The sequence below is a fragment of the Orbicella faveolata genome, unplaced genomic scaffold, assembly GCF_042242905.1.
Source record: "Orbicella faveolata isolate gen_17 unplaced genomic scaffold, um_ofav_v1 contig_25, whole genome shotgun sequence".
Lineage (NCBI taxonomy): Eukaryota > Metazoa > Cnidaria > Anthozoa > Scleractinia > Merulinidae > Orbicella > Orbicella faveolata.
This window is the reverse complement of record NW_028301553.1, coordinates 29,974,112-29,998,441: the sequence shown is the minus strand read 5'-3', so window position 1 is coordinate 29,998,441 and position 24,330 is coordinate 29,974,112. Positions and strand designations below refer to the sequence as shown.

Genomic DNA, 24,330 nt, shown 5'->3' with positions numbered 1-24,330 from the left:
GATCGCTGAAACGTTCCCTAGTCGCTTTCCAGTCTCTCCGATGTATAGAAAAGTCTGAGAAGTTATGTGCTTGCACGTCTGGCATCGAGACTGTCGGTAGCGCTGTGAACCGGCATCAGTGGGAGACGGCGAGGCATCAGCGGAGTGTACGAGGATATCACCGAGGTATAGCTCACGCCGATATGATACCAGCGGAGGTTCGGGGAAAATCCTGCGTGCCTTGGGTTGGAGGACAAGATGTTGAAATTGTCAAGCAAGATCCGTCTGGTGCCGACGTTGAATGGATTATACGTTAATACCAATGGGACTTTGTTATAGTGCTTTCATTGTGGCTTGTTGAAGAAGGGCTAAGCCCGAAACGTTCAGTTTATCAGAACAAATTTGACACTTTTCAGAGCATTTTAGCCTTATAGACTGATAAGACTGATAGAGCAGATCTAGATGGCGCGGGCTTTGACATTCATTCAGCGATTGGAAAGCTCCCTGCCCCAAAAAGAGGTTGGACTTTACCCGAGCACAATTACACCGCCCATACAATCCTCTCGAACAGCAATTAAATACAATCCAGAAACAGGAGAAATCATTGAAATATACTTAGTATCAACAATCAACTGGCCCTACTGACGAGGTATTTTATGTTTCTAACATTTTACAATGGTATTTTTTTGAGCGTGTGAAGAGTGTGGCATTGCGCAAACGTTTTGCCCCAAGCTTCACAAAGATAATCTTTAAAAAACCACACACTTGGTGACTTTTTAAACGTCTTACCGTTAATAGAAGGGCATTTTTTTCGCCGTCTTCCTTAATCTCCTCTTCTCGGAGTGTCAGTTCTTCGCGAAGATGTTGGTTGATGATCAACCAACATCTTCGCGATTGATCTTCGGATTGATTCAGCAATGCTTTGTGTATAACAGATTCTCCTCGTTTCTCGCTAACTTATATACCACATTTGTTTCAATAGAAATTTTGTAGTGCGTGTGGCGAAAAAAAAAAAAAAATCGCGTGACTCGCGTTATATCAAATAAGTAGTAAGTAAAGGTGTGAATGAATAATGTTTTTTTTTTCTTTCAGTTAGCTAATAAAAGCTCGCCGAGGAGATGACTGAAAAAAACGTTATTCATTCAACCCTTCACCTTCTACTCACGAAATTACTCTATCCTTTGTAACGGTCACCATATTGAAAAGGAAACACTGTTTGCGATATGATATAACATGTCCAGTTTGGTTGGGGTAGTTTACTACCAAAAAACCTTCAATTTTTAAGCTGATACCACTATTATGTCATTTTAAAAAAAATCCACCCATACTGATATCAGTTGTTCAAGTTAAGAAAGAGATTTCGCACCTTTTCCGACGTCTTAGCAAAAATAGACAAGTAAGACTCGCATCCTAAGTCCGCATCAACAACAAATAGTACAATAATTATTCCTTCGCCTTTTTTGTTGATGCCATTTGCCTTCTCCACCAACTTTTTCGCTGTGGTTTTGTGCTTGTTGTAGCAGAAAATAGCTGAATGTCTCGAGCCAAAATCTAAAGCCATATGACGAGCCAGTAGTAAATGTGTGGTGTCGCCGCCAATTCGTGGGTTTAAGTCGACTAGGTACTTTCCGTGATCTGTAATTAAAACCTCAAAGGTGACCAGACCAAAGTAGCCTCGTTCTTGAAGGTAATTCTTAATTGGTAAAGTGAACTCTTCGTACGCAAGGTGTTCATGCATCTCTTGTTTGCCCCAGTCCACCGCTCCGCTTTCCCAGGAAAACCCACAAAATCCGCCAGTCGTTGTGCCGACCCAGAAGAGTTACCCCTATTTTTGCAGATAATTTTGAAAACTGGGCACTTCTTTGACCCCAGGGATAAATTCTTGGAACACAATCTTTCCCTTCCAGCCACATACCTCTCTGAGTTTTTGCAAAGTGGCGGACAATTCGCCCTCATTCATAACGAGCCAGTTTCTAAGGCCGCCGCTGCTCATGTTGACTTAAACCATACAAGGATAAGAAATGGCGTTTTCGTCCATGTGTCTTGGCATTGGTGCTTTAATGTCAGGAATCGAGCTTTTGAGTTGTACCTCGTACAAAACATCCGGATTTACGCTGTGTTTGTACTTTGGGATGTCTTGGAACGCCGCTGTTGTCACGACTGGGACATCATCCTGCAGTCCTTCGTCCAGTGACTTGATAATTACGGGAGGGAAAGCCGGAAGCCATTGTTTCCAATGCTGTTTTAGGTAAGATTCTGGTTTACACTCCGTGATAATTGGAATTTCATTCCCCGCTGCGGGAAGATGACGAAATGGCGACAAGAGACGATCATAGTACAGAGGAGAAGGCGAACTGTCATACACCCAGTATTTTCTATCGTTCAAGAATCTGTATTCCTTGGAATTCGACGACGGTGTTTGTGGAAGTAAACAAACTTCCTTTAAGCACTTCTGAATGAGCCTTCCAATAGTGACAACGTTTTTAGAAGACATCATGACAAACCAGGCTAGATCCCTATTTACCACAAAACATCATCATAACTTGTACAGCCAGCGGTTCTGATTCTGTGACGGTAACTGTCATTAGCTCAAGGCTGATGGAAGTGCTTGTTATGACTAATCCGTATTTCAACAGAATTAACGTGGGCAGGACAAAAATGGTAACTGAGCTCTACACGAAAAGGCTCATACAAGGAAGGCCGAAAGCTCTTAGTATGAAATATGTTTCTAGTCCGGCGATGTTAATATTATATATGCGTGGATATCAAAGTTAGGATCGTCACGTTCGCTTTTTCAACTTCAAGGCGATGGGCACTGGGCAGGTGGTATGGGGCGTACGATCGCGGTGCATCATTCTGACACATCTCCACTGATATGGCGGCCTTCCACATCGTTAGGCAACGTTCGAAGGTTATCGACAACGATATGCAGTGTGATTAAGGGTCAACACCTGTCTATTGTACCGTTCTTTTGTCTCAAATTCTGTTGCCTAAGGTGGAATCACTGTTGTCTAAGGTGGGATCAATGTTTATCTAAAAAAAACAATTGGCAGGAAGCGAACCAGTTGGCTAATAACAAACATGACCGAGGTGTTGAACTCAGGCCTATCGTGAAACAACTCAAGTGCGGCTCCCTAACCACTCGGCCACGCTGCCGGCTGCCTCGTAACTGAATTAATAATGGTAATGGGACTGAGTGGAGTCCAATTCGGTCTGTAATCATACGAGTGATTAACAAAATCACCAGTTAATCACCATTATGACGGAATTGGACGACGCGAAGCCCTGTTACCAATTAATCAAAACTATAACAAAACTCTCGTGCGTGATTGGCTATCAGCAGCCCGATTTGAGCATTAATTGGACAGTGTATACGCGTCATGCTTGTAACTGGACAGTACGCGTCATTTTGCGCGCGCTGTTGCGGTGCACTTTGTTGAGTAAACTGTGTTTTCCAGCATTCACAACGACGTTTAATCGTTCAGCGATCAATCGAAGGTTTGTTCGTTTCTCGAATTTTGTCATAGTTTTGATTAATTGGTAACAGGACATCGTGTCGTCCAATTCAGTCTGTAATCATACTCGTGATCGAGTCGCGGTCGTCCGATTTTGTTAATCACTCGTATGATTACACACAGAATTGGACTCCACTCAGCCCTATTACCATTATTAACCAAAACTATAACAAAATTCTCGAACGTGACTGGCTATCAGCAGCCCGATTTGAGCATTAATTGGACAGTGTACGCGTCATGCTTGTAATTGGACAGTACGCGTCATTTTGCGCTTGCTGTTGCGGTGCACCTTGTCGAGTAAACTGCTGTGTTTTTCAGCATTCATAACGACGTTTAATCGTTCAGCGATCAATCGATGGTTTGTTCGTTTCTCGAATTTTGTCATAGTTTTGATTAATTGGTAACAGGACATCGTGTTCTGAACATTTTAAAGTATAATTATGGTTCTGATAGGTCACGTGACGTGTCACGTGACATTTAGCGGAAAATAGCCTTCATTGGAGGAATCGGTGGCGGTTTTTAGTAATATCATCCAACAAAAATGTGTTTTAGGGGCAAGTCAATTATTTCCACTCTCTCATGTCTGAAATGACCGTCCCTCTTTTCACAGAAACATTTTAAGCATGTTGAACTGAATGATTCAACAAACCCAAGCATAATTTGCTGCAATGAAGGTTTCATATAACTCTAATATCATTTAACGTTAACAAAACAAAGCCTAAATCCACGCTGTAATCCTACTCCATAAACTTAAAAAGACTTTTTAATACTAAAATAGTATAGAGCACCCTTGTAATTTTTTTACTCAGTATTTCTGTCAATCTTCACCAAATAAAAACACTAAACTTCTCTTCATAATTAATTCTCAAGTCAGGCTACAAAGGATCACGATCTCGTTTAACCGTGGTGGTAGGGAGGGAGGAGAGACTCCCATTTGAAACGGACGGAATGTTCGTCGTCTCTCTTAGGGGAACAACTAACCAACTTAGTCCCTCTTAGGACGTTGAGGACGAAAACCCAAACATTTTCCTGTCAAGGTATCTTTTAGGGTTGCGCGCTTATTTTGCTTATTTTGTGATCTTGTCATCAAAACGTAACCATCGTAATGTCTTTGCAATCGTTAAAATCATGGCAGCTTTTACGTTTTGGTTGTTTGAAGTGGCATCTCAAAGCACTCCCTGATTGGACTTAATTTTAAAATTTCCAACATATGGGAGTGCCCTGCCTACCAACCAGGCTCATTTACCAGGACAAATTTTCACTACGACTGACATAGTTTGACAGAATCTCTATGATTAAACAAACCTCTCTGTTGCGTGAAATTTATTACACTAACATAAGCTATACACGTATGGGTTTCAAATAACCTTGATTCTAGATTTATCAGCATGCTTAACTTTAAAACAGAATCGTTTCAATAGCACCAACGGTTTTACTATAGCAGGACATCACCAGTTTACTCTTTTTTCGCATTCCATGATTGTACATACGATAAAGAGTTCCAAAAGAGTTGTGGCATAATTCACCGCACATCCAACAGGTGAATTTCTCCTGATCTTCTACAGAAAGCTCCTTACACACGTGTCTCTTCAATCCACTGGTTAAAGCTCTTCCTACACTGGCTAACCAGGTAAATCACTGTGAAATGATCTATTATGAGACGAAAGACTTTCCTTGCGAGTAAAGTACTTCTCACAACGGATACACTTGAAGGGTTTCTCGCCACTGTGAATTCTCACGTGACTATTCAAATGTCCCGCAGCTCTAAAGCTCTTGTCACATTGAGTACATTTGAAGGGTTTCTCGCCACTGTGAATTCGCAAGTGAGTATTCAAATTTCCAGTTGTTCTAAAGCACTTGTCGCATTGAGTACATTTGAAGGGTTTCACACCACTGTGTATCATCATGTGACGCTGCAAATCAGCTGAATGACTGAAACACCTGTCACATTGAGTGCAACTGAAGGGTTTCTCACCACTGTGTATCATCATGTGACGTCGAAGATAGGCTAACTGGCCAAAACATCTGTCACACTGAGTACACTTGAAGGGTTTCTCACCACTGTGAATTCGCACGTGAGTATTCATATTTCCCACAGTACTAAAGCTTTTGTCACATTGAGTACATTTGAAGGGTTTCTCACCACTGTGAATTCTTAGATGAGATTTCAAATTACTTGCCTGGTAGAAACACTTCCCACACTGAGTGCATTTAAACAGTTTCTTTTGGGTACCATTGTGTATCATCATGTGGCGTTGCAAATTGGTTGACCGATTAAAACACTTGTCACATTGAGTACATTTGAAGGGTTTCTCACCACTGTGAGTTCTTAGGTGACATTTCAAATTACTTGCCTGATAGAAATAATTCCCACACTGAGGGCATTTAAACAGTTTCTTATGGGTACCACTGTGAGTCTTTGAGTGTGAATATAAACCTGTTGATTGCTTAAAGCATTTATCACACTGAGTACATTTGTATGGTCGCTCATTAGTGTGAATTTTTAGATGATGAAGCAATCTTCCTGCCCACTTAAAACTTTTGGCGCAGTGAACACATTTGTAAGGTTTTTCACCACTGTGAATGCTGCCATTATGTAAACTTGTCATGTGCACATTTGTTCTTGTCCTGAAAACCTTTTCAACACAAAAACCATAATAACATACTGTTACAGCAAAATATTAAACTATAACAGAACTAAGACTTATTTCTTAGCAAAGAGAATTGTTTGAATGCAACCACAGCTTAGGATTTACAAGTCATGTTTAAGAATCCTCTTCAAATTAGTGTAGAGTAGTGTAGATCCTTAATTACTTGATCCTTCATACACAACTCATTTATTCTATGACTAAGAAAATTAGGAACCTGTCCAACAAGTGGAGTTCAAATTAAAAATGAATGATAAATTTACCTGCTCTCAGTAATAATATTGAAGTAATTTTCTCAGTCATGTAATGAGTTAGGCTTTTTGTTGTGTGTACTGTAAGCTAAAGGTTACACTAATGAATGTATGAATCACCAATTTCTGCTGTTTGAACCAGATATAGCAGATCATTTCTGTCAGTCTAGGTGTCAGACCTCTTATCTTAAGATGACTGTATCCTATATTTTCATATATCAGGAATCTCTGGGATAATTTTAAATGATAACTCAGAAAAATGGAGGTGTGGTGAAGGTGTGGAGTTGAATGCAGGAAATAAAGGCAAGGTGGCTTAATGGCTTGTACATTGGACTCTGTAATGAGTGATCTGGGTTCAAGCCCTGACTGGTGTAATAGTGATTTTTTCAAGGACAAGATGTATTTATCTCACAGCGCTTCTGCCCATCCAGGTGTATAAATGAGTAGCACTAAATTTCAAGGCGTAACCCGGTGATGGACTAGCATCACATCCAGGAGAGAGTAGAAATACTCCTTGTTGCTTCATATCATGGAAAAGTAGAAAAGGTCCCAGCAGTATTGAGTGCTTGGCCCTATATAGACTTTACATTCCCACAGGGAATTAGGAACCTCTTTCAACTGATCACCAACAGGGTAGAGTGGGAGAAGGAACAAAGCTGGATGCAATAAACAAATTGTACTCATGTTCAATGAAAACAAGCCATTGAAAATAAATCCTGCTGCTATAATCCGCGATAATTGAAGATTGAATTTAATGCGGAAGCCCCGGCGCCATGTGTATCAGTTCCTAATTTTCAAGATGGCGGGGCATTACATTATTATCCTCTGATTGATCGAAGGTAATGTTTGCTTCTCATTCAACATCAGAAACCACAGTAAATTAAATTCAAAGGGATGTTTTCATCAAGGATATAAGCTAAAAGGACAGCGATTACAATCTTAATTTCACGGTACTGAAACAAATCTGTCGAAATCACCGGAAAATCACACGACAGCCAAGCGAGATTCCACGATTGAATTAAGCTAACTAGTGAACAGTCACGGGGAACATAAATCGTAAAACAGTTCTTTAGTATTATGGTTATCAGTTTAAAGTGCTACAAATACTTCATGCCTACCTTCTTGGCAGGAAAAGAAGGAAATTTGACACACAACAATTCAAACCCTCAAGCAAACAAACACAGAACATAATTATCACGTGACTCTAGAGTTTTCGAACCTACCAAGTGGGGATGGGTAGTGCGCTTTTTCCAGTCTCTCTAGGTGTCAGTCCCGGCCATTGATCAGTTCGAATCAATTCAAGAAACATCCAAATCGAAAGAGAAGCTGGCAAAGTCAAGCTATCAAGTTTATTGTAGGGGGAAACACCAGTGGAAAACACTGAATCAGGATGAGAAATTGGTGATATCGGTGTTTTGGGAAGGTTCGATTTCCCAACCTTCCCTTTCTTATATTTCTTATATTTCTTATCCTGATTCAATGTTATCCAGTGGTGTTTTCCCTTCAACAAACTTGGTAGCTTGACTTAGCCAGCTTCTCTTTTGATTTGGATGTTTCATGGTTCTAACTGAGCGATGATGGTGGCTGAAACCCAGAGGGACTGGAGAAGTAAACTACCCTTCCCCTCTTGGTAGGGTCCGAATACTCAAGCGTCACGTGATCACTTTGTTCCACGCTCTGTCAGCTTCTGTTTTTGTTTGTGATTGAAGTGTGGTCCCGGTGTCAAATTCTCCTCTTTTCCTGCCAAGAGGGTAAGCATCAAATATCCGTAACACTTTAAACCAATAACCATAATACTAAAGAACTGTTTGACGGTTTATATCCCCCCTGACTGTTTACTAGTAAGCTTAATTCAATCATGGAATCCGGCTCGGCTGTCGTGTGATATTTAGCATGTCTGTTCGGGCGATTTGTTTCAATTCAGTGAAGTTAAGAATTTAATCGCCGTCTTTATAGCTTATATATCCCTGATGAGAACATGCCTTTGAATTAGATGTATTGTGGTTTCTGATGTTGAATGAGAAGCAAACATTTCCTTTGAGCACTCAGAGGATAATAATGTAATGCCCGGCCATCTTGAAAACGAGGAACTGGAACGGATGCGTCCGCGGCTTCCGGATTAAATTTAACCTTCAAAGATCATGGATTATAGCAGCAGGTTTTATTCTCAATGGCATATTTTCATTCAGTTGAGCATGAGTACAACCTCTGAATTCAATCCAGCTATGTTCCCAGTCCCACTCCACCCTGTTACAGATCAGTTGAATAGAGTTTCCTAATTTCCTGAGAAAAACTTAAATCTGTGTTGGGTCAAGTTGTCCACACCTCTGGAGCTTATCCCACCTTTCTGCACATTGAAGTGACAAGGAGTATTTTCACCCTTCCTTGGATGGGATGCTAGTTCATCTGGTTGTACCTCCCCCCAGCAATAATTTCTCCAGTACCCATTTATACATGCCAATTACCTAACTACTCATAACAATAATTACACTTTCCTCAAAATTATGTGATTGTTGGGTTCACTGCTGTATTTTGCACTAATAGACCTTATCACAGTTTTCGACGCAATCCTGATGGGTAGGCAAAGGTGAATTCTTAATTGCACACACAATTACCCAGTACTGTATACAAATGAATAACTCTTAGTTCTGTAATAGTTTAAAATTTGACTAGAACATTGTATTTCATTTCAGTGTTGAAACTGAGGTTTTGAACAGATGTGAACATGGCAAGTATATGTTATGGCATCATTCACAGTGGTGAAAAACCTTACAAATGTGTTCACTGCGAAAAACGTTTTAAAACGGTAGGAGATCTACAAGGTCCCTTTAGAATTCACAGTGATGAAAGACCCTACAACTGTACTCAATGTGACAAAAGTTTTAATACTAGAAAGAAACTGAATAATCATGTGCGAATTCACAGTGACGAAAGACCCTTCAAATGTACTCAGTGTGGAAAATGCTTTAAGCAACCAGCAGGTTTATATGCACACTTAAAGACTCACAATGGCGAGAAACCCTTCAACTGTACTCAATGCGACAAATGCTTTAGTACTGCGGCAAATTTAAAGCATCACTTGCAGCGAATTCACAGTGGCCAGAAACCCTTCAAATGTACTCAATGTGACAAAAGCTTTGGTTATGTGGGAAGTTTGAATGCTCACGTGCGAATTCACGGTAGTGAGAGACCCTTCGAATGTACTCAATGTGACAAAAGCTTTATCACGGCGACACATTTGAATACTCACATGCGAAGTCACAGTGGAGAGAAACCCTTCAAATGTACCCAATGTGACAAAAGCTTTAGTACTGTGGGAAGTTTGAATACTCACATGCGAATTCACAGTGGTGCAAAACCCTACAAATGTACTCGATGTGACAGATCTTTTAGTCAGGCAGGCAATTTGCAATATCACATGATGGTACACAGTGGTGTGAAACCCTTCAAATGTAATCAGTGTGACAAGAGCTTTAGAACTGTGGGACATTTGAATACTCACGTGCGAAGTCACAGTGTCGAGAAATCCTTCAAGTGTACTCAGTGTGACAAAAGCTTTAGTACTGAGGGAAGTTTGAATAGACACCTGCAAATTCACAGTGGCGAGAAACCCTTCAAGTGTACTCAATGTGACAGGTGTTTTAATCAGTCAGGCAATTTGCAACAGCACATGATGGTACACAGTGGTGAGAAGCCCTTCAAATGTACTCTATGTGACAAAAGCTTTAGGACTTTGGAGAATTTGAATACTCACGTTCGATTTCAGAGTTGTGAGAAACCCTTCAAATGTACTCAGTGTGAGAAAAGCTTTAGTACTGTGGGAAGTTTGAATAGACACCTGAAAATTCACAGTGGCTTGAAACCCTTCAAATGTGCTCAATGTGACAGATGTTTTAGGCAGTCAGGCCATTTGCAACGTCACATGATGATACACAGTGGAGAGAAACCCTTCAAATGTACTCAATGTGACAAAAGCTTTAGAAGGCCGGCACATTTGAATGCTCACGTTCGCATTCACAGTGGTGTGAAACCCTTCGAATGTTCTCAATGCGACAAAAGCTTTAGGACTTTGGGGAATCTTAATTCTCACGTTCGGTTTCACAGTAGCCTGCGAACACCCTCCCGGTGAGCCCGAACGAAGCTGTCCCCGCCCCGACCGCTTCGCTCTCCGAATTCTTCTGTTTTGCGCGCGCCGAAATTTTTTTCCGTCCTCGCCGGGAGCCTGTTCGTAGGCTAGTTTCACAGTGGTGAGAAACCCTTCAAATGTACTCCACGTTAGGGAGATCATGTTACAAAAACTCGGAAGAAAAGTCTTCTGTCTCATTATAAATCATTTCACAGTGATTTGCATGGTTAGGCAATGTGGCAAAGTTTTCAAAGATGACAGAGGTTTGAAGAGACTCACGTCTACAGAGCTTTCCTTGGAAGATCGGGAGAAATTCGCTTTTTGGACGTTCGGTGAACTTTTTGACAACTGTTGCGGAATTCTTCATCATATGTACACATATAAATTTCGAAAAGAATAAACTGGTGGCGTCCTGTTGTGGTTAAACCGTTGGTGGGTTGGTATTGAGAATTTTCAGACGCAAAAAGGAACGGTTGATGCAAAATGTGGGAGAAGCAATTCGTGCGCTAGCTGTTAGGCTCAATTTCCAGCGGTGGATGTTTCGGTGCGCCCGTGATCCTCATGTCCCGCGACTGGAAACAGGCGCTTGCACAACCTCGTTCCCAGGTTCTCTCTCTTTTGCTCCTTGTTGGGAGAAAGACCCCGGTTGCGGCTGGTCACGTGACCGCCTGTGACACAAACTTTTCCTCCGGGGAAGAGTCAACGAATAAATTTTGTTGATCAGAAAGGCGATTGTTGGTCATCGCTATATTAACCATACGGGCAAACACACCTTTGAAATTCTACGGTCTTATTCTAAGCTAAGGTAAAACGAAATATATTTATATATATCCAGCTTATTGAAGTATCACTTTGATTTCAATTCCAGCCGGTCGATGTACTATTAGAGATGTAAAACTGTTTCGCTGTTTTATGTTGCCTGAATGAACCTCGACCACTCTGCCAAATATGATAAATCCTTGGCTTTAAGGAACCGTGTTTCAACATCTGTCTGAATATGAACTTACATAAACCTGATGCAGATGAAATATAAGTGCGGGCTTATACATGTTAACAAAACTGTAAATCATTTTGAACTGCTGTAAATTAAATGCAAGTCAATACTCGGCTAATCGGCCGTGTGACAAAGTAACGCACAAAGAAGAAAATAAATTAACTCCGAAATCAAAGATTCAAGAAACTGATCCACAGGTTTCACCTCGATTCGGTTCGTGACATGTTACATGTGCTAACCGTCAAAGTTTTTTTGCTCCAATTTCTTTGTGAACGAAAATTTGTATTTTGGAGAGGGCAGAAATAATGTAGCATACTCGACTTCGATCCCGATGGAGCGGGCACTCCTCCCCTTCCCGCTCAACACATTTTTTGACAACCCAGATTCTGGGTGGTCACGTGATCAGCTGCAACCATGGTCTTTCTCCCAACGGCAAGGGAGGCAGAGGAGAGAGAGCCTGGAAACGAGGTTACCGTTTGCGCTGTATGCTTATTTGTGAGGATATCTCAAAAGTTATCAAAAGCATGTGGACACTTTTCTCACTCGGCTTCGATTGATTTACAGCGCGGTCTTCAAAAACCTCTATTTAGACTTTTAAACAATGCAAAGCTGATGCCATTGCAGTAATTAGCTATCACGTATTTTAGTTTTAATTTCACTGTTGTATTTCATGTAGAAGCAGCGATGTCTACAGAGTTAGATTTTGTTTCGGAGAAGAAGGCTTCCCTGTATACGATATGCAGATAAACATATTAGCATGGTGGTATGATGACAAGTTTATTGGCAAAAGCTTAGAAACAATAAACTAACGGAACAAGGTAGAACATTTTATATCGATAAAAACATATGCTATAATATAACGTTAATTATGTCGAGGTAATAAAGCTCCCTTTTCTTTTAAGTAAACGATCCCAGTCTGTCCTGCGCGTGTCTGTTCTTCGGGAGACCGACCCTGGAAGAACTGTTCAGCTGAAAGGCTGTTGTTCTTGTTTCCCGCCTTTCACCGTCAAAATACAACAGCGCCAAGAGAGGAGGCAGGGCTTCATTTGTCTAGTTGCCGACAAGTTTAGTTTTGAAACACTTTGGCTCTTGCTAATGCTCGCGCAACACCCTAAGTATCAAGTATGTTTCTCTGGTAATTGAGCGCAAAACGGGAATAGATTTTACTTTTTTTTCTGAAGTGGTCCCTGAATAGTATCGATTCAGGGATGGGGTGGGGTTCTCTCTCATATTGCGAATATGGGGACGTGCCGCGAGGAGAGGGTATCATGTTTTAGTCTCACAGCCCTAAACAAGGTATATAATTCCTTTAAGACTGCCCTAAAAAGGGCCTGAACCTGTCTTAGCCAGGGTATGGCTGCATGATTCCTTTTTATACAGTACTCGGCAATCTGGTATCGGAGATTTCTGCCCATATTTGGCAGATCAGCACGGCTACATCATATATCTTTTAGGACAGGTCAATAATTGTATGGTTGCTAGTATGCTCCAAATCTCTCTACGTTCTCCGGTCCTTTGTCTCAAACAACGTTCTAGAATAAAGTTGGTTCAGTATTCTGCATGGGCAACGTTTTCTTTGTCTTTTACAGGGTCATGGTCTCAAACCTCTGGCTGCGCCCCGGCCCAGTGTATACCCAGTCATAGACGAAGTACACCCCCTTAACAAAAAGCAGTCGTAATCAATAGCTGATCGCTGACAGTTTCAGGAACAAAGAAATTATTACTGCAACGCAAATTGTGAAACTAGCTTTTCAGTAAAGGTTTGCCTACCAAACGTGCTTCAAAATAGCGGTGCGGTACCAAGGCCTCGCCAGTTGAAAGAGAAGTCGTCACTAGAATGGGAACGAAGCTAAGGACAGTGAATGGGAACGTTTACCAAAATTTAAGATCGAGCGTACATGGATGTCATCTTTAAGAAGGTTTAGTTTTGACATTATTTTGAGCTGTTTGGTGTGTTAAACCCGACGTGTTCAATCGATAAAAATCTATATCGAAGAACCGCTCGATAAATCGATAACGATCGATAATTCTTGATTCTTGATTATCGATCAATTGATACAGAAATCGATACTCACAGCCATCCGGCGTTTTTTTCATGATATCAGAACAGGGGCATACTAGCAACCATACAATTATCGCTTCATCGATCTTATCGCTCTCAGTTTGGACAGTCTCTAAATACAACACACTGCTTCTTCGGAGGCAGCGTTTCAAGAACTAGTTGTGTTTAGCCAAAGCTTAGCCTATCATATATTGTTGTTCGCTTGTCGTGTACTTTAGTGTAAAGCTTGTCGGAAGATATTGAGTTACCCTTGGGCCCTGGTCAAGGATACACTAGCTCATAGCCTGGAGTTGTAGTTAACGTAAATAACAAGATAATCAGAGTCAAACAAATGAGTTTCAAAAATATATTTTAACACTCTGGACAAGAATTCATCAGTTCCCTTGAGGCACTATGATCCGACTTAGTGATCTCGGATTACTGATCCTGGGCCCCGTTTCTCGAAAGCCGCGGAAACTTTTCCGGCCCGCAAAGCCAAAGCAAAATCTCGAACTTTACGGTTACTAAGCTATTTTATTCACATATTCTCAATATGAAGAGAAGTTCCCTTCATACAAGAAGTTTCAGGCGTATACACTTTTCGTTTTTCAGATACAGACGGACTAAAAATGGCTTTCCGGGGCTTTCGAGAAACGGGCCCCTGTTCCGGATCATTAATTTTCTCTTGACTGTAAAGGACCCATTCTTAGCCCCTCCCACGGGGAGGGAGGGGCGGGAACTCCCGTATATTAAAGACCGATTCAGTATTTTCCAGTTGTGCGTTCCCTTCAATAAATAAACTTGGTAGCTTGACTTCGCCTGCTTCTCTTTTGGAAATTTAACTTCTTGATTCAAAAGGACCAAGTGAGACTGGCAGAGCGCACTGCCGATCCCCTGTTGGTAGGGTTCGAACACTCAAGCGTCACGTGGTTACAATGGTCTGCTACTGTTCGGTTCTGTTCGCTAGTTCGAGGCTTCAGCTGTGTTCTGTGTCAAATTTTCTTCTTTTCCTGCCAAGGAGGTAAGCATCAAATTTCCGTAGCACTTTAAACTGATAACCATAATACTTAAGAAACGTTTTACGGCTATATCCCCTTGGTTGTTTGCTAGTAAGCTTAATTCAATGATGGAATCTCGCTCGGCTCTCGTGTGATTTCTGTGATTGTCGCGTGATATCTGTTCGAGCGATTTGGTTCAGCGCAGTGCAGTTGAGAATTTAATCGCTATCTTTAAAGCTTATATCCCTGGTGAGGACATGCCTTTGAATTAGATTTATTGTGGTTTTTGATGTTGAATGAGAAGCAAACATTACCTTCGATCACTCAGAGGATAATAAAGTAATGCCCCGCCATTTTGAAAATTCGGAACTGGAACATATGGGGCTTTCGGATTAAATTTAATCTTCAGTTATCGCGGTTTATAGCAGCAGGTTTTGTTCTCAATGGCGTGTTTCCATTTAGTTGAGCATGAATACAACTACTGAATTCAACCCATTCTCGTTCCCATAGCCCTTTTCGCTTCTCTTAGCTGGCGTGGCCTTAGCGCAGGAAACAAAAGGCTCTGGAGACAAAGGATCCCCCAGTCCCAGATTCAAGGACTTCAGGTCTTCATTTAAGTAATCGTTATGTTTCTATATACTGTATGGGATTGTCAATGGCAGCCGTCGAGGCAGGATTCAAGAAATCTTTGTTTCAGATCTCAAGTGGTACCAATTTGGAGAATGTTTCCGTCAGTGTAGAACAGAAAGAGGCGATATGGAACATTGTGATTTTCAAGAGAGACACTCTAATTTTTTTTGACTGACAGTCATTGATTTTTCAGTTATTGCCGTTTGTTTGCAAAGATCTCCTTTTTCTGCGTGGTCCTAATCTGGTGCAAAAATGTTTGTATTTAGTAGGCACCGTCCTTAATATCCTTTCAAATTGCACAGGTCCTGAAGTTGATTACCAGTCTGTATTGCACACTCTCAGCACCCCAATGTTTGTGAGTTTGTGATCATAAACATGCAACACAATCAAAATCAAACTGCTTTGTTAGTTTTTAATTCTTAGTGAGCAGGACCCCATTGATAACAGTACTTTGTACTGAGGGGTTATCCTGGGGAAATATTTGATTATTATTATTATTATCATCATTATTATTATTATTGTTATTATTATTATTGTTATTATTATTATTATTATTATCCTCCTCCTCCTCACTGGACAGAATCGATGTTATTTGTTATGAACCACTTACCTTATCCCCGAGGCATTTTAAATTCTTTTTAAAACAGTTTCTTTGATTTTTACAGCTATGAAGTTGTTTCATTTACTTATATCAGAAAGAATGAAGCATAAAGCTTTGAATCCATAATGGCAGTTGACGCTTTGAATTTCCTTTACAATGTATGTAAGTAGTTGCAAAATGTTACATTTTGTGACGTCTTAAATGACTAGTAAACAAAAAATGTATTCAAACTCTTGAGAGTGTGCAGTACAGACTGGAAATCATCTTTAAGGCTCTTGCAATTTTGAGATAATTTTTAAATATAACTTTTAGTGTAAATTCTTAATTGCACTGTCTCGCAATTACCTAGATACGAATAAACAACTCTTAGTTCTGTAATAGTTAAAAATTTGAGTATAGCATTATATTCCATTTCAGTGTTGAAACTGAGGTTTTGAACAGATGTGAACATGGCAAGTATATGTAATGGCAGCATTCACAACAGTGAAAAACCTTACAAATGTGTCCAGTGCAAAAAACATTTTGAAACGGCAGGAGATCTGCAAGGTCACCATAGAATTCACAATGATGAAAGACCTTACAAATGTACTCAATGTGACAAAAGCTTTAGTACCTTGGGATGTTTGAATACTCACATGCAAATTCACAGTGGTGGGAGACCCTTGAAGTGTACCCAATGTGACAGGTGCTTTAGTCATTCAGGGAGTTTAAGACGTCACATGATGATGCACAGTGGTGACAAACCCTTCAAATGTACTTAATGAAAGCTTTAGAACTGCATGGAATTTGAGTACTGACATGGGGATTCACAGTTGCAAGAAACCCTTCAAATGTACCTGGTGTGAAAGGGGTTCGTGAATTCTAAATGGAAGCCTCTTGTATTGCAATAAGTCATTTCACAGTGTTTTGCCTGGTTAGCCAATGTAGCAAAGGCTTTAAAGATGCCAGTGGATTGAAGAGACACATGTGTTAGGAGCTTTTCTTAGAAGATCGGGAGAAATTCACCTGCTGGATGTGAAGTGATGTTTCTCACTACTGTTGTGGAATTCTTTATCATATGTACAAACATGGTATTAAGGATTCTCAGCTTGAAAAGAAACAATTCAGGTTTGAAGTGAAGTGTGTCTGACAAAACAAGAGCCTAGTTTATATGAAGAACATGTACTTTAGAGGTAAATATTACATGAAGGTTAAGTTAGTTTTTTTAATCACAGGAAATGTGTCAAACTTTTTCAGCTTAGTGAAAACTTGACCAACACAAAGTACACTACTAAGTGAATGAGCCTGTTAAGAGCCAGTGGGGGGTTCGCTTATAAAAAAAGGGGGTGCTCGTCAGAAATTTTATTGAAGAACCCCTAAGAGGTACCAAGATCTTGTTTTGTGGGTGCGGCTTGAATTTTTGACCCCTCAGAGGAACAATTCATAGACAACACATTAACTGACACTTTCATTCTTTTTGGTAGTGATAAAGATGATTGCTTTGAATTCCTTCAACTTATAAAGTTGATTATCAAATATCTGTCGTACTTTTTTTTGGCTCAGCACTCTAAGAGGTACCGCAAAAGCTCTCACTGTGGACTTTTCGTTGCTTAACACTCTAAAAGGTAGCAAAATTGCTTTTTTAAACCACTAAAAGTTATGACTAGCACCCTGTCCTTTTTACTCAGGAGTTCCTCCCCTGGAGTGAGAAGGGGGTGGGGCACCCCTATACAGATAGCTGTATAGGGGTGAGACAAGACAAGACTGAAAGTTAGTATGGGTAAAAGTAGAGACTTTGCTGTATGTGCTGAACACTCATTGGATTCAACATGACAAACATTTTCTTTTCTTTCAGACTTGTGGAAACAAAGTTTTTTTGCCACCCCGAATGTAAGAGGAAATTTCAGTTAAAAGTCATGTAACAGTGAAAGAAAAGCCTCTTGACTATGAGAGAAAAATCTAATGTATATTTCCTTGCCAATACTTCACATGTAAAAAATACAAATTTGTAGATTTCCTCTGGAATGACATGCAAAATTCCACTGAATAGCCAGACCACCATACAGTCTTGTTGCATGGGCCTGTCGATTTATTGTTAATCTAACAACCTTAACTGAAACAGCTGTATGTCTGAAATTTTAAATCAAACTTCTGCAAGAGTGTCAAACCCAGGCATGGCGTGAGCTTTAGTTGACCTAAAACAGATACCACGTTAAGGTGGCTCGATACACTTTCCAGCACTTTCCAAGACATAGATTTTAATGGGTCATGATAACCATTCTATATCAGTTGATGCCAAATCATGGTATCAAAAACCTGCCCAATCATTGATAAACATGTTGCTGTCAATTTTGGGGCAAAATAGGTTACCATAGCAACAATATTACCCTCTAAAAGCATCCTTAAATTTAGCCTTAAGTACTTGTAACTCAAAAATGAGCTCGGTGACCCCCATTATTTTATTGCTTAGTTGTGATAAGCATAATAAGATGCAACTTTTTGTAGTTTAAGAAAATTCTATAAAGTGGGTTCAGAGCCACCTTAAATTTTCAAAAATTTAATAATAAAAAATGGGAGTTGCCTCGCTTGTTTTTGAATTATAAGTGCTTAAAGCTAAAATTAAGGATTTTTAGCATGTCATAGTGTTGCTATGGTAACCTGGTATATAAAAGGGATGACCGCAACTTGTTTACCAATGATTGGGAATTTGTATGATACGATTATTGTAGCATCACTTGTTAAACAGTGGTAGTATTCATCCTTTAAAGGCTTGCTGTTAGAAAAGTGCTGGAAACTGATGACAGCGTCCTTAAACAGATATGATTCTAATGATGGCAAAGACAAAACGGTTAAGTTTTGATCACATTAAAACTGATTTCCTCTCTGTATGTTTTTTGCATAAATGGCACGGATATTTGAATAACAATCTTATGTATTTTCATATTCATGTGACACATCGTTACATAAATACATGTACGTGGCCAAGGGTGTACAATGTATTGTTATTCAAATTCTGGCGCTATTTTAGCCTCCTTTGTAGACATTCTTTGGGCTCGTCACGCAATCAGGGAGATTGCGTGACAAGCCCAAAGAGCGTCTGCGCAGGAGGCTAGCGCCATTTTATGCAAAGGGTTTATTTGACTTAGTAATTAACCAAAAAATCAGCATGATAGCGTCTTTTTGTCCTTACATTTTTCGTGAAACTCAAACTGAAGATAGCTTGACGGTTAAAATGTTAGGAGTTCGTCCTGAACACCTTAAGTGAGAAAAAAGTTCGTGAGTTGCGCCCCAAAGCGAGACGACGAACCTCCCGTTCGGAGTCCCTCCGCTCCCTCCGCTACCCCCCCCCCCCCCCTCCCCATCCCGTTTACATGAGACCATGATCCTTTGTAGCCTGGCTTGAAGGCTAGTTTTGAGGAGAGTCCTTTCTATAAAAAACGAGAAAACGAACTTGACTCTGTATTTCTTTATACGATATCTTGGCATTTAGCGTTTTTATTTGGTGGAGATTGACACAAAACATTCAGTAAAAACAATCACAAGTATGTTCAGATATTGTTCCGGGATATTTTTCTGTGAAAGTTTTGTTACGAGTGTTTTGATCGCAGTATATTTAACTCCAAACTTGCTAAATAAAACAGGAACAATGAGCTTTTATTGAAGAGTAACTGTCGGCATTGCTGATACGATAGCTTGCGTTACTTTTTCGAACTCTTTGATTCCACTTTGCTGTATCTTTGCGCCTTTGCACGTAAATAAATAAATAAATAAATAAATAAAGTTTCTTTAAAACAAGGGAAATTGTATTTTGTCTCTTGTCCCAAACAGGGTTAGAAACTAAAGGTGGTTGTCCTAGACAGGGTAAAATGTTTAGAGCTTTTTTTTCCTAAACAGGGTCAGGATTTCAAACCCTCGGCGGTCCCTTGTACCCAAACAAAAGCCATACAAGACCGAACTTTGGGGCCCCCGTCGGTGGGTTCAAGTCCCGCTCTGACCACTTAACTGGAGTTGTTTCTCGGTAGACCCTAGTTCAACTCCCCGGTCATGCTTGTAAATAGCCAACTGATCTGTCTCCCGCCAGTTGGGATCTATTATGTTTATTTGAAACATTCCTTTCTTTCAGTTAAAAGTGACATGCCTGAGAACTAGCTAGTGGTAATTAGGCGCGCCGACCACTATAAACATTTTTTGGTTTTAAGGACGCCATTTTTCCGGCTTCCTTCAAAGGACAGTATTGACTCGATTTCACGGTTCGTTGTCAGAAGAGTTTCGAGAGTTTCAACTTGAAAAACTCGCGTGCAAAAGCATGTTTCGATAACATCCGGCCACGCAGACTTCAAAACACAAACTAATTCTGCGTTTTTCGCCACGAACAATACAAACTACATTTCCGATTGCTGTGTGTGAAAGCCTGAGACTTGCCCAATATCCCTTCCGTATACTTTCTATACTGGTATAGTTATGTTAATTCCCGTTTGAAAAGTGCGATATGTTTCGCTTGAAATTTCCTCAAGTTATATCCACACTTTTGCGGGGCAGTCTTTTGAAATTTCAGTCATTATATAAAAGAAACACATTGTTATTGAATTCATACCACGAGAGAGTTGATTTCAATTGTGAAATACTCCCTTCGATTGAAAAGATTGGGATTTTAATCCAAACCGTTTTTGTTCCGCACAATTGAAACATTCAATTTATCTAAATCGTAACAGTAGCAACGCCACGAAAACCCAAGATTTGTTGATGTTTTTTAAACTTCTCCGAATTAATACTGAAGTAAATGTATGATAGTCTGTTGAAGAGACAGAAGAGATTTCAAATTTTCAACATAGACCAAAAAGTCGATTGCATGTAGAAATAATGTTGTACTTTTCCCTCCAAAGGTCTTATCACCCATCTAGAACATTCACTTAAATTGTGTACGGGCCGATATTACCTCTACTAACACGGTTATTACTGTTTACTCTTATTTGTGAAGCTGGTTTCTACAGAAACTGCCCAACTTTGGCACGTAAGCGGAAATTCTCAAATAAGAACGTAGATCACCGCCATTGTCAAGAGGTTTTGCAGCCGCACGTTTTAAACGCCAGTTCCTTCTGGGAGATAATAGATCTTCTTACTCTAAGAACGTATCTTACTCTTGAAATCTCGTCTAGTTCGTACGCTTAAAAGTATCTCGTCAACTCGAAGTAGATAAAATCAAGTGTTGGTCAGTCATCGCTTTTAATGATATTTATCAGCATCGGATGTTGGGCGTGAATTTTGGCTATGAAACAATATATCATTCATCAAACACTGAGTTTAAGTAGTCAAATGAAAATTCATGAGAAATCAGTAAATTTCAATCTGATTTTTCCAAGAATTAAGACAGTGTATCAGGGGCACCCAACGACCGTTTTCTCTCAAATGCTTTTAAACGCTGTTTTAAGCTATCTGGAGTACTTTTAAAGCTCTGCAGGTTAATTTTAGGTTGCGCTAAAAAAATTTTATCTGTTCGGTTATTCTAGGGGAACTTGGGTATTGTCGAATTTATTAGGGCTTTTTTGTCCATTCCCCGAAAACCTTAGGTCTTATCGCCTTTCCGAAAATGATAGCTGACCTTTTTTCGGTACCCAAAACAGCATTTTTTTACGATCCGAAAACAACAGACATTAAATTTCTCATATCACGAAAGTTCAAGGTGGCAATTCTCTTCAGAAAATCAGAGGGGATTAAAGGACTTCCGAACAGATAATTTACCGAAACCATCCGTTGGGTGCCCCTGAGTATATTTGAAAATTTGGCTCTGATTTTTTTGTGGTTACTGGAGGCTGTTAATTATAGGGACGTTCAGTTAGTTAGTGGAGAGCTTAAGCAAACCACGAAGGCTACGGGAACGGAAACTTCACCAAACGAAAGGTTTAATGAGTGGAACAATAGCTGTGCACGTGCGTTATAAATCTTTGTACATGTCTTTGCCGTCCTCTGCAAAACAAAAACGTGAAACGGCTAAGTTCTGAGTATCTTGAAGTTTTCGTATTTTCATTTGGAATTGAACGCTGGCGTTACATAACTGACTGACTGAAGACGGCTTCTTAACATACTCAACCCAGTTTCCCTCGACTCTCAGAAACTAAAAATCAGAGCGGCATGCGCAAGTTTTCAAGAATTCAGAGCCCTATCCGTTGGTCTACATCTTAGTTTTCACTGTGCATGAGATGTGTTCCCTAGGTGAGAGATATTTTCGTGCGCTATTTCAAACTTGCCTTGTTGCGAAAGGCCGATAAATTAATGATCCACTCGAAAGCGAGAGAAACATTCCGGGATGGAAATTACGCCCATGTTTTGTAAGCGGAACCTTGCAAAACAAAATCGAATAGGTTTTGTTACTTTTTCTATATTGCTCGTATAGCGCCTCGGCTCACAAGATGACGTATATGTTTCTTTTTTTTTTTTTTTTCCCTTGTTGGTCAGGACGTCATACGACGTCATATGACGTCATATGACGTTATTATGTCCACCATTTTGGATTTCACAATTTTCTCAGAAAGTCAGCAAAAACCGAATTGACGGGAACATTATCCAAAATGATAAAAGAGAGTCAAACGTTACCGGTTTTCCAATGTTGCTCTGAAAAACTGAAAAAAGAAACCATGAGAATCCTATCAAAGAAGGTTAAAATTTGGCTTGACCTGCATGTCAGAATGTGGTTATGTCGAATGACATGGAGATATACAGCTCAGGCGAGAGGTCAAAATCTCGGCGAATTTCAGCATTGAAGAGTAAATCCTCTTATCAAAATTCTGAAGCTCTGAAGGATGGCATACATCCCCAGTACGTCTAAGGGGTATTCGCTGAGGCATTGCACGCTTGCTTCTCGCTTGAGATCTTATTAACATCACAGGCAAGTCTTGTCTGCTTTTCATTTCAATGGCTATGGCAAGATTTCTTCATGTTTTCCGCTTTTCAAGTTGGATGAATTCCACATACGTCTATCCGGATCAGGTTTAAATTACTTCACGTTTACGTTGATCTAAGACCCCGTCCACACTCGGGTCGGAGAAATTTTTAAACGCAGCTTTATTTGCACGGTTAGGCCTATCGTCCACACTAATCCGTCACGAAAACTAAGCTTTTCGAAGCCAAACCGGAGGAATTTAAAAAGCCCTGCATTCCGCGAGTTGGTGTAGACGGAAAACATTTTAAAAACGGAGCTTTTCGAAAACGATGGCGTCACGAGAATTATGTGATTTCCCGGCATATCCGAGTTTTCCTCTACCGCAAATCTAAAATGACCGGTGACTGCTGCGTTTTCAAGTTTCTCTGACGCATTGTGGATAGGAAACATTTGATACGTTTTCAGAGGTGAAACACCACTTTTAAATTTCTCCGGCGAAGTGCAGATGTGGAGGGGCCCGAAACGTGAATTTCAAGTCCAAATAAATCAACTATGACTGGTTTTAGCCTGTGTTCAGCCAGCCCCTCCCCTCAAAAAAATCGGGGAGGGGAGGGGGCAGCTGTACACAGACTTGACTGGTTTTCGTGCGCAAAATTTGCAAAATACGGAAAGAACGGTTTTTTGCCCGGTAGAACATGTGGAATTAACGAAAAGCCAAGAAACAAAAATAAAAACAGAACAAATTGTCGATAGCTCAACGCTGGTTTCCACTACATTAGCGCCAGTAATAAGCAATTGCCTAAGCTGTATGCGCAGGCGCAGTAAGGTATTGTAAAGTGAAACCTTTTTCTCGGGAAATTTCTTGGCAACAGGTGATAATTACTGATCAACATCTCGCTGTGTCTACGTATCATCATGTGGCTTATGTTTATTCGCTGGTGAAATCCAGCCTTTTTAGATTTTATCTATTTTATTTTACAAACCGATAACTGAGGCGCAATTGAATACAGACCCGTCACCATATATACGTGAATGTCGCTAGAAAATTACTAGACATGGTGGAAATACAACTTTTCTCGAATCATTCTTAGGTTTCCCTGCCTTGTATGCACTATCGACCGTATTCAAACAAAAAAAGAAATTATAATAATATTAAAAAATTTAAAAAAAGAAAAAGAAAAAAAGAAAAAAGGAAACCGGACAGCAAAACTCCCAAACCGGCTCGGCAGAGTAGTCGCTGGTTAATACGGCAGGCTGTAGTACGCTAGTTGCTTGATCATGAATTTTTTCCAGTCGTTATTTTTCTTTTTTTCATCTGTACGTTGGTTACCCAACGAAAACCCAGCAAGAGAGAACTTTAAGTAAAGGCCAGTGAGTTTAAGTTCCACACGTGCGCCCCTGTCGTCTCTTTGAACGTTTGAAGAATTTGGAAAGCCAAGAGGATAGTGTCAAAGTAGCTGTCAAGAGTAAATGCAAATCAGTTGCAACATGCTTAGAAGCGAAATAGCGTTGTTAGCCTTTACTTACGGATGTGTCAAGAATACCATGTCCTATCGAATTTGTCTAACGCGTACATACCCTCTTATATTTTATCAGACACGACCAGTCTTTCTCAGTAATAATATTCACAGCTTTATTTGTAAATTGGTACTTTTTCAAGTTTTAGCGCTGTCGAATTTCACTTCCGCACT

The 24,330-nt window shown here is 40.1% G+C and overlaps 1 protein-coding gene, 1 long non-coding RNA gene and 2 pseudogenes across 3 annotated transcripts; 2 read left to right on the top strand and 2 right to left on the bottom strand.

Moving 5' to 3' along the window:
* Nucleotides 1-1,248: 1,248 nt before the first annotated feature.
* LOC149109827 (uncharacterized) lies at nt 1,249-4,052 on the bottom strand (annotated as a pseudogene).
* A 101-nt stretch (nt 4,053-4,153) lies between these two features.
* Nucleotides 4,154-7,617, bottom strand: LOC110059283 (uncharacterized; annotated as a pseudogene). Its single transcript, XR_016208870.1, has 2 exons — nt 7,512-7,617; nt 4,154-6,130 (listed from the first exon to the last, which is right to left on the bottom strand). The product of XR_016208870.1 is annotated as an uncharacterized LOC110059283 (transcript).
* A 58-nt stretch (nt 7,618-7,675) lies between these two features.
* LOC110059185 (uncharacterized) lies at nt 7,676-12,419 on the top strand. The gene is made up of 2 exons (XM_020765884.2): nt 7,676-8,144; nt 9,087-12,419. The coding sequence occupies exon 2, from the start codon at nt 9,119-9,121 to the stop codon at nt 10,520-10,522; it is 1,404 nt and encodes a 467-aa protein (XP_020621543.2). The 5' UTR covers nt 7,676-8,144; nt 9,087-9,118; the 3' UTR covers nt 10,523-12,419.
* A 4,121-nt stretch (nt 12,420-16,540) lies between these two features.
* Nucleotides 16,541-19,557, top strand: LOC149109826 (uncharacterized). The gene is made up of 2 exons (XR_016208871.1): nt 16,541-16,955; nt 17,618-19,557. It is a non-coding gene; the product is annotated as an uncharacterized LOC149109826 (long non-coding RNA).
* Nucleotides 19,558-24,330: the final 4,773 nt, after the last annotated feature.